Source organism: Ammodytes marinus (genome assembly GCF_949987685.1).
Source record: "Ammodytes marinus genome assembly, chromosome: 1".
Taxonomy (NCBI): domain Eukaryota; kingdom Metazoa; phylum Chordata; class Actinopteri; order Uranoscopiformes; family Ammodytidae; genus Ammodytes; species Ammodytes marinus.
The window spans coordinates 35,977,594-35,988,946 of record NC_137230.1 but is presented as its reverse complement, the minus strand read 5'-3'; the positions used below and the strand labels follow the sequence as shown (position 1 = coordinate 35,988,946).

Below are 11,353 nucleotides of genomic sequence, written 5' to 3'. Positions count from 1 at the left end.
TTAAGAGAACAGTCTGGATTTTTCTTCAATCTTCATCTCTACATTACTTCATGGAAATGCTCTTTAATGACAATAAATGTTTTGGAATTGGTAGAAATGTTGTCAGTTGTTTATAGTTTAAAACCAAAATGTTCATTCTACTCAAACATATGCCTATAAAGAGTAAAACGAGAGACACTGAACATTTGGAGTGGTCTCTTCATTTTGTCCGGGGCTGAATAGACTCATTCTAAGGTAATAAAAGAAAAAAATATTTATTATACACTAATTAAAACATACTTATGAATATTGTATTACATTTCTACCAAGTCTGTTGTTAAAAATGCCAAGAAATTCTACACACTGCACCTTTAAATCATATGTGGACACAGCGGATTTAGAATTTAGACTAACTGTAAAAGTCAACATCATAACGTCACTGCCTTATGTAAATATATTTTTTTGTTACCTTTATTTATACAGGTTAATCCCATTGAGACCGGAGACTCTTTTTCAAGGGAGACCTGTTCCCATTCCCACGTTACCATTCACACACACATTCATACACCGATAGCAGCAGCAGCTACCACGCAGGGTGCAGGCTAACTATCGGGAGCAATTTAGGGTTCAGTGTCTCTTTGCCCAGGGACACTTGGACATGTGGCGGGGAGACGGGGGATCCAACCACCGACCCTGTAGTTGAGGGTCAACCACCCTACACACTTCACCACAGCTGCCCTACAGCTCTGGAAAAAATTGAGAGACCACTCCAAATGTTCAGTGTCTCTCGTTTTACTATACATAGGCATATGTTTGAGTAGAATGAACATTTTGGTTTTATTCTACAAACTACTGACAACATTTCTACCAAATTCACAATACATTTTGTCATTAAAGAGCATTTTAAATAAGAAATGTAGAGATGAAGATTTAAGAAAAATCCAGACTGGTCTCTTAATTTTTCCAGAGCTGTATATACGTATATATATATATATATATATAAATATAAGAAAACCATTTTGTGGCTTTTAAACAGGCCTAACCCTGCGTTCCAATCCCCATACTTCCCTACTATTTAGTATGCCAGAAAAAAGATTTACGATGTCCCAATACATGCATATCAATTGTAGTATGCTGAAAAAACATAAATGCCCCACTAACTCCAATAGCATTTTGGAGTAATCGTCTTTGTGCTTGACATTTCTCGACATAATAAAAAAAAAAAATCTTGCTTATCTGATTTTTCTCTCTCCTGGCCCTAAAACTCTTCTGTACTTTAGTATGTAGTGTAGTAAAAAGACTAAAACTCTTCTGTACTTTAGTATGTAGTGTAGTAAAAAGAAAGAGTATGTGAATTGGAACACAGGGTAAGTTTGATCTTAGTATTTTGAATTTTCGTTGCCCTCTCTTCCTGAAGCAGTTAAGAGCAGGGCCTCTGTCGTTGGGAGAATGTTTTGTGGATCACAGTTGGTGGTGTGTCTTTAGTAGACAACTACTAGGTATAAATCTCTGTGTGTGTGTGTGTGTGTGTGTGTGTGTGTGTGTGTGTGTGTGTGTGTGTGTGTGTGTGTGTGTGTGTGTGTGTGTGTGTGTGTGTGTGTGTGTGTGTGTGTGTGTGTGTGTGTGTGTGTGTGTGTGTGTGTGTGTGTGTGTGTGTGTGTGTGTGTGTGTGTGTGTGTGTGTGTGTGTGTGTGTGTGTGTGTGTGTGTGTGTCCATCCACTAAGCCAGTCTCACACACACACACACACACACACACACACACACATATTCTCACACAGACACACACTAACACAGAGGGACGGACACACACACACACACCCATTCAGACACACACACACACACACACACACACACACAATTACACGGACACACACACACACACCGACAACCACCTATAATATCTAGTTGGTTCACAGACACATTCATCTGTGGCTCTTCTACAGATTAACATTGGTTGGAGTCTTGCGGGCTACACTTCACCGATAGCTTAGTTTTTAACTTTTCCCGGACCTGTACGCTAACAGAAAATTGCCTAAACTTCCAGTCCTGTGTGGAAATAGAGCGTTGGTTATTTTGAGGGGGCTAGGGGGCTAGGGGACAGACATACCGACGATCCAGTGCTTTTTTTTAGTGTGTGGAAAGGCTTGTGGCTACTGTGGTTTGACCGGGAGATGAGTAGAGGATTTTCTTTGGCATGTTTCTCTACAAAGCGCTCACACACGGAGATGAAGAAGATGATATTAAGGTAACTTACGGTCAGACTGTGTGTGTGTGTGTGTGTGTGTGTGTGTGTGTGTGTGTGTGTGTGTGTGTGTGTGTGTGTGTGTGTGTGTGTGTGTGTGTGTGAGACTGTGGCCATATGTCAGTGGTCAAGTGTTGGGATGACGTGTTTTTGTATAGTGGTCAATGACATGCAGCCCATTTTAGATTAACCTTTTTAAAATTTAGATTTTTTAAACATTATTTGAAACGCATAATTTTTTTTATAGACCCTGTTCGGAAGTTCGAGAGTGTTCATTTTGCCAGCAAAGTTTATTTTTATTTTTTTATATATATTTTTTTTTTGGTATTTTAATGCTTTTATTGATAGTGTAGAGACAGAGTTGAAATGGGGCAGAGAGGGGAGTGACATGCAGAGAACGACCGCGGGCTGGAATCGAACCCGGGTCTGCTGCTGGCCGAGGCCCATGGGGGGGGGGGGACGCCCTACCAACTGAGCTAAGGGCACCCCCCAGTCTTCATTGTTTTAGTCGACGACAACTCAAAACATTAGTCAGTTGTAGTCTTAACATCTTCGTCAAATAGTTTAATTTGGCTAAAACGGGTATCAGAAATTGGAATTTAGGTGAAAGTATCATGGTCATAGGGGCCCTTAGCTCAGTTGGTAGGGCGTCCCCCCCCCCCAAGGGCCTCGGCCAGCAGCGGACCCGGGTTCGATTCCAGCCCGCGGTCGTTCTCTGCATGTCACTCCCCTCTCTGCCCCATTTCAACTCTGTCTCTACACTATCAATAAAGCATAAAAATGCCAAAGAAATATCTTTAAAGAAAAAAAGGTATCATGGTCATAAAATTTGACGTCAAACAAACAAGACAAACTTAAAGTCCTGGTTTTCAATGCGACAGTAGACGCTCTCACTCTGAGGGGAATGTCAGTGTGTCCATCAATCATAAACCAAATGTAGTTGGAATCCACAAAGGATTTTATGTTGCATGTTTCTCTACAAAGCCCTTAGACATGGAGATGTGGAAGAATGATATTGAGGTAAAAGTGACTCGTGTCGATGGTGTTGGGATGACGTGTTTGTTTAGTGGTCAATGACGTATTGACTGATTTCTGATTTTACTACATTTTACAATGTTGAAATTTGAAGAAAAAAAAATCTTGCACATTACGTGAAAACGTATTTTTTTTTATTATGATTAATTTTGAGAATATTGTGAGAATGGCAAAAACATTTTATTGGTCGCCATTTTGTTTGGAGGCTGTGCAACTGAATCTTTGGATAAGACGTTTGTCACTAAGAATGGGTGCTTTAAACTTGCAGTGTGTAGAATTTTGGGTTTTATTTCCTAGCAGATTTTGTAGAAAGTAATTATAATATCCATAAGTACATTTAATTTAGTGCATACTAGCCGGAACATTTTTTTTTATTATTTATTTTTCCCTTAGAAAGGGTCTCATATATGTCCATATTTCTGCATATTTTGGACCAAGGCCTAGTCGCCGCCATCTTGAAAGTGTCATAGTTGGAATGTCATCAGGTGCATTGTTTAACATTTAGAATTGTTCTTGTCCTTGAAGGCCACTGTAGCTTCTGTTATTATTCTAAAGGGTTGGGGTTACCCAGGGAGCGTTGCATTCTAGAACTTTGTAGAACTTTCTTGATGATGTCATATTACACACTGCACCTTTTAAGGGATAGATAATGGGTTTGATTGATTCCTTTCAGTGTTTATTTTGGCAGCATTTCTAGATTTAATTCAAAATGCTGACAATGAGATGAACTTGGAATCCACGATTTGGAGAGACACCCTTTATTTTTAGTTTATAAGAGTTGGTAATCACTTCTATAAACTGTGACACACACGGGCCAGTGTCATTTGCGTTGGTCCAGTTTACATTTAGCCAGTTATTTTTCATGATGAGAATGATCATTGATGTGAATTGAGTGAAGGCAGCTTCCTTTTTGATTTATTAAAAGCAGTTTTAAAGGTGCAGTCAGCGATTCTGGAGAACGCTTGTTGTCAAAATCACTTTTCAAATTCAGTAAATAAATATCTCCTCATGATCCCACTACCTGTCCCCACTTTTTGTGTAAACAAAGGTCCCCATCACAGCTAGCAACATGCCCATTTACAGAGCCTAGGCTGTGTATTAACAACACTGGATATGTTCTCAGCTCACACACAGCACTAACAGATCGTAAGGAGATATTCAGTGATTTTGACAACGAGCGTTCTCCAGAATCACTGACTCCACCTTTAATTATCTGCTCTGTCTATGTTGAACTACATGGAAACATTGACCAGCTCCAGTAGAAAATAACTCACTTGTTAACCGCCTGCCTCACAACATATCCAAACCCTGGCTGTTGTATAGAGACTATGTTATGAGTGAGTGAGTGAGTGAGTGAGTGAGTGAGTGAGTGAGTGAGTGACAATTATATTCTTTGAGTTTGAGTTGAATAGTTGAAGTGCTTTGTATTTAGTTTAGTTTGCAGGGTGGCGTAGTGGATAGAGCGCGTACCATATTGGCTCTGGCCTTCGTTGCAGTGGTCCCAGGTTCAAATCCGACCTGTGGACCTTTACTGCAGGTCATCCCCCCTCTCTCTCTCTCTCTCTGTCTCTCTGTCTGTCTGTCTGTCTGTCTCTCCATTTCAACTCTGTACTGTCTAATAAAGCTTGAAAATGCCAAAAAAAGTTTGCAGGTTCCCCTCTCTTTGCATGGTGGAATTATTGGTCCTAATCTCCCCTGAGCTCAACAATAAAGCTTCAGCCATTAATTGAACATTCCTGAATCATAAATCCTAGAGATTATACACTGCAGTTTATAACATTGGCCGACACCTGTAGCTGATGTGGCCTCCTGAACTGTATGTGCTACTTTTATGAAGTACATTTTTTCATTTATTTTACATTCTTAGATACCTACCTACCTACCTACCTTTTTTTTTTTTTAAACCTTTATTTATAAAATCCCATTGTGACCGGAGACTCTTTTTCAAGCGTTACCATTCACACACACATTCATACTCCGATAGCAGCAGGCTAACTATGGGGAGACATTTAGGGTTCAGTGTCTCTTTGCCCAGGGACACTTGGACATGTGGCGGGGGAGACTGGGGATCGAACCACCGACCCTGTAGTTGAGGGTCGAGGGTAGAATCTGTGCTGTTGGTACAAACACTCAACTACTACACACAGAATCATTGTGTTTTTAACATCAACAGCTCGAGTTTAGTCAATGCAAACATAATAGATCGGCTTAATAAATAACCTGATTGATTGATTGATTGATTGATTGATTGATTGATTGATTGATTTCCTAGCACTAACGATGTATGTTTTTTGTCTTTTGTCCATAGTCCCAGAAAGGACTAAATGAGACTGTTTCAGAAATATATCTAAATATCTTGAGTTAGTTCCTAAACAAACACAATACATCTGTTTAATAAATAACTTGATTGACTTTTTTTTTTTTTTTTTTTTTTTTTAGGCATTTTTATGCTTTATTGATAGTGTAGAGACAGAGTTGAAATGGGGCAGAGAGGGGAGTGACATGCAGAGAACGACCGCGGGCTGGAATCGCACCCGGGTCCGCTGCTGGCCGAGGCCCATGGGGGGGTGGGGGGGGGACGCCCTACCAACTGAGCTAAGGGCGCCCCCAATTGATTGATTGACTTCTCATAAATTATGTTATTCTTCTAATTTCTAATTCCATGTTTAGATATTGTTGTGTCTTGTTTTAGTTTTGTAGTATTTATTGTTACCTGCCCAAGGACTGAAACAGGTCAAAAATAGCAGTTTGCTAAAACCTGGTACAATGCATCTCTCCTTGCTCTAAACTTACCCTGCGTTCCAAATCACATACTTTTGTCTTTTTACTACACTACATACTAAAGTACAGAAGAGTTTTAGTCTTTTTACTACACTACATACTAAAGTACAGAAGAGTTTTAGAGCCACAGGAGAGAAAAAAAAATCCGACGAGGAAGATTTTTTGTCGAGAAATGTCAAGAATAAAGATGAATACTCCAAAATGCTATTGGAGTTAGTGGGGCGTTTCTGTATTTTCAGCATACTACAATTGACGTGCATGTATTGGGACATCCTAAATCTTTTTCTGGCATACTAAATAGTAGGAGAAGTATGGGGATTGGAACGCAGGGTTTGTTGATGTTTCTCTTGTACATTGTCCCTGTTTAAATTATCCTGGAACAACTTACAGCTAAAAATTAAACTAAATACATTCATATCCTTTGGCCAATTTAAACAGACTATCTTGGATCTGCCAAACTCTACTTGTAACTGTTTTAATTAGACTATATTGTACTTTATGCCTTTTAATTGCTGCCACTCTTCCCCACTCTGTAAATGTTTCAATCGTTTTGTTTTTTCTTCTCTTCACTTGTTGTGTATTTGATGTTTTTGCATTGAATATTTTGTTTGTATTGTTGTTTTGAATTTGTTTTGACTCGACGTCATTGAAAATGAGGGTCACCCCTCAATTGGTCTCTCGAGGATAAATAAAAGTTAAATGAAAAAAAATAAATGAAAAAAAATAAATAAAGTTACATATTTTTTTTGTCTTTTGTCCACAGTCCCAGAAACCCTGGATAGAAAGCGCTTTCACCAAGAGGGAATGTGTCTACATACTTCCAGTGTCAAAGGACCCCCACAGGTGTGTGTGTGTGTGTGTGTGTGTGTGTGTGTGTGTGTGTGTGTGTGTGTGTGTGTGTGTGTGTGTGTGTGTGTGTGTGTGTGTGTGTGTGTGTGTGTGTGTGTGTGTGTGTGTGTGTGTGTGTGTGTGTGTGTGTGTGTGTGTGTGTGTGTGTGTGCCTGTGTGTGTGCCTGTGTGTGCGTGTGCCTGTGTGTGTGTGCGAGAGCCATGGTAACACTGTAATTACATTGTGTGGTGTGTTTAGGTGTGTTACAATAATTACTGTGTTAAAGGTGGAGTCAGTGATTCTGGAGAATGCTTGTTGTCAAAAATCTGTGAATATCTCCTCACAAGCTGTTAACCTGCACGTACGGTTTTGCGCTGACAGAAAATCCTGTATTCATACAAAGCCAAGGTTCTGTAAATGGGCATGTTGCTTGATTAAGTGGACCCCCTTTGTTTACATACCCTTTTATATAATTTTTTTTAGATTTTTTTTTGGCACTTTTGTGCTTTATTGACAGTGTAGAGACAGAGTTGAAATGGGGCAGAGAGGGGAGCGACATGCAGAGAACGACCGCGGGCTGGAATCGAACCCGGGTCCGCTGCTGGCCGAGGCCCATGGGGGGGGGGGGGGGGGGGACGCCCTACCAACTGAGCTAAGGGCGCCCCCCTACAAAGAGTGATTTTGACAACAAGCATTCTCCGCACATGCTGTCTCCATCTTTTAACTATAATTCCTTTCTGTGTGTAAACTCACGAACCAAATTCTTCTGTCGAATATCAGAGGGGATTTTTCTCAGACTTTCAGGAATCTTACAAAGCCGTGTTAAAATGTGTGTGGAGGGGTTTCATATTAGCTTTAGCAGCAGGCCAGTGTTACCATGTGTACATGAGACACACTCACACACACTCACACGCACTCTCTCACTCTCACGCACACACGCTCACTCACTCACTCACTCACACACTCACTCTCACTCACTCACTCACCCACTCACTCACTCACTCACTCACTCACTCTCTCTCTCTCTCTCTCACACACTCTCTCTATCTCTCTCTCACTCACTCACTCACACACTCTCTCTCTCTCACTCACTCACTCACTCACACTCACTCACACACACACACACACACACACACACACACACACACACACACACACACACACACACACACACACACACACACACACACACACACACACTTGAACTAGCTCAGTTAAAGGTACAGCAGCATGAGTAAACAGACATCCAGTTATGAAGAGTTAGACAAAGGAGAAATAATAGAACATTTTGTTCAAGTCCGTAGTTAGTCAATATTGATGCTGCGTTCAGGTGCTGCCCAAATTGTCCGACTTTCAGTGTTGTTAAGTTATGCTTCCGACTCCGATGTGTTCAAGGCAAGGCAAGTTTATTTCTATAGCACAATTCAGACACAAGGCCATTCAAAGTGCTTTACAGGGGGCATCAAATACATCAAGATTAAAATACATCAGAAAAGCGAAAAAAAATAATTCAGGGACTTATTTTCCCACTTATCCTACGGCACATGAATGCATCTTGTAGTGTCCCCTAAGTTACATGGTTTTACTATTCAACCACCAGCTCAGAGGCATTTCTCCATTCCTTCCTTTTCTTCTCACGACATCTTGCAACAACATCTCCGAGACACTGAGTTACTCTCCTTCACTGTGTTTTTCTTTCACATAAATGATTTGCCATTTGGCTTTTCTCTGTTAACTATGATACGTGCCGTTTGTCCAAGAGGAGTTTGGATGTGTTAGTATAAGTCAAGAGTATAGCCACTACCGCAGACACCATTGTTAGCGATTTTTGATCTCCCCCCCACCCCGACCCCCCCCATTTGATTTAACCTTTATTTATACTCGAGAGATCAACTGAGAAAATATTGGCTGTGTTGTTAAAGCCCTACTAACGTCCTCCCTCCTACATACTCAACATGTATATACTACATACTAAAAGCCCTACTAACGTCCTCCCTCCTACATACTCTACATGTATATACTACATACTGTCTACTTAACGATAGATTGTGTATGCGAGGTTCGTCGGACCGTTTACAGTGAAGTAAGTAATACAGAAGCAATAAAGAATTTGAGAAACATATTCCATGCCGTTTTTAAAAGACGCAATGCATTGTGGGGCGGTTGAGTAGGGAAAGTATCCTCTCGATCCATACACAAAATCTTCCCCGAAGTTAGTACTCATCCGTGCATTTCTCGCCTACACAAACTCACACACACAACCACAACATACTCAAATTGACGTCAAAATGAGTATGAGTAGGATGTTAGTAGGGTTTTTCGATCACTGATTTTGACAACAAGCGTTCTCCAGAATCACTGACTGCACCTTTAACATTGGCCCCAAAGAGCTGCATGTGACTATTATCACAGTGAGAGGTTTCTTGGCAGCGTTCACTAAACTGTGTGTGTGTGTGTGTGTGTGTGTGTGTGTGTGTGTGTGTGTGTGTGTGTGTGTGTGTGTGTGTGTGTGTGTGTGTGTGTGTGTGTGTGTGTGTGTGTGTGTGTGTGTGTGTGTGTGTGTGTGTGTGTGTGTGTGTGTGTGTGTGTGTGTGTGTGTGTGTGTGTGTGTGTGTGTGTGTGTGTGTGTGTGTGTGTGTGTGTGTGTGTGTGTGTGTGTGTGTGTGTGTGTGTGTGCGCGTGTGTGTGGCCTCGTGCCAAACTCACAGATGACCTTCAGTTATGTCCTCAAACAACTTGGTCTGCCGAAATCCCCTTTTCTCAAAACGGAGAAGATCATTGTAGGCTTCTGTAACTTAAACCTGCAGTGTGTAGAATTTTGGGTTTTATTTCCTAGCAGATTTTGTAGAAAGTAATTATAATATCCATAAGTACATTTAATTTAGTGCATAATAGCTGAATTTTTTTTTTCTTTTGAAAGGGTCTCATATATGTCCATATTCCTGCATATCTTGGACCAAAGCCTAGTGCCGCCATCTTGAAAGTGTCATAGTTGGAATGTCATCAGGTGCATTGTTTAACATTTAGAATTGTTCTTGTCCTTGAAGGCCACTGTAGCTTCTGTTATTATTCTAAAGGGGTGGGGTTACCCAGGGAGTGTTGCATTCTAGAACTTTGTAGAACTTTCTTGATGATGTCATATTACACACTGCACCTTTAAGAGTATATCTTGTGTCTATTCAATATACATACAGCTCTGGAAAAAACTTAAGAGACCACTCCAAATGTTCAGTGTCTCTCGTTTTACTCTTTATAGGCATATGTTTGAGTAGAATGAACATTTTGGTTTTATAATATAAACTACTGACAGCATTTCCACCAAATTCACAATACATGTTTTGTCATTAAAGAGCATTTTCAATAAGTAATGTAGAGATGAAGATTTAAGAAAAATCCAGACTGGTCTCTTACATTTTTCCAGAGCTGTATGTATTTTTTAAATAGTTTATTTTTGTATATATATATATTTTTTTTTACAAAGAACACAAACACACAACTGCAAAAGGTGAACACACGACACAATAAATATTAAATATATATTTTTTAAAGGTGTTGTCAGTGATTCTGGAGAACGCTTGATGTTTAAAATCACTTTTTGACCAAATCAGTGAATATCTCCTCACAGTGTTGGTCCGAGTCACTTTGTTTACATACCGGTTTACAGAGCCTAGGCTGTGTAATAGCACCATCTTCCCCTCCCCCCCCCCCCCCCCCCCCGTGCACACACAGTACAGACAGGTAGCAGATCGTGAGGAGATATTCACTGATTTTGACAAAGTGATTTTGACAACAAGCGTTCTCCAGAATCACTGACTCCACCTTTAAAATCAAGAGAAGGAAGTGATAATTTGAAACTTGTTAATTCAGTCGTTTATATCTTTGTAAATGTTTTATATATTGAGGTAGTGTCACGTTTAAATAAATTATTTATTAATTATTCTGCCATGACATTCTTTCCAGATGCCTTCCAGGATGTCAAATCTGCCAACAGCTCGTCCGGTGAGTGTTAAGTTTGCTGTGTGTGTGTGTGTGTGTGTGTGTGTGTGTGTGTGTGTGTGTGTGTGTGTGTGTGTGTGTGTGTGTGTGTGTGTGTGTGTGTGTGTGTGTGTGTGTGTGTGTGTGTGTGTGTGTGTGTGTGTGTGTGTGTGTGTGTGTGTGTGTGTGTGTGTGTGTGTGTCTTTGTTTCCATCGGTCATTGTTTGTCGCTTAGCGGGATTGACCTGAGTGAGAGGGTTCATGTTAACTTAGTTACTTTACACACACACACACTCTCTCTCACTCCACACACACACAGTGTCTCTCTCTCACACACACACGCACACACACGCACACACACACACACACTGGGTTTTTCCTGGCTCAGAATGGGCCTTAGGGGGATAAATGCAGTTCTTTAATACAATTATGCATTACTTTCCTTTACTTTTTTGTGTGCCATACGGTTACACAATTTGGTTTTGATATATTGTTGGTACAGTTTTGGCAT

At 40.4% G+C, this 11,353-nt stretch overlaps 1 protein-coding gene across 1 annotated transcript in view; it reads left to right on the top strand.

Moving 5' to 3' along the window:
• Window positions 1-11,353, top strand: part of LOC307253813 (transient receptor potential cation channel subfamily M member 7-like) — a gene marked incomplete at its 3' end in the record, with an annotated part of 38,437 nt that overhangs the window by 11,492 nt on the left and 15,592 nt on the right. Inside the window, exons 2-3 of the mRNA XM_080031988.1 lie at window positions 6,802-6,881; window positions 10,828-10,866. Of these exons, the coding sequence (XP_079888114.1) occupies window positions 6,802-6,881; window positions 10,828-10,866 (119 nt within the window). The remainder of the gene's footprint in view (window positions 1-6,801; window positions 6,882-10,827; window positions 10,867-11,353) is intronic.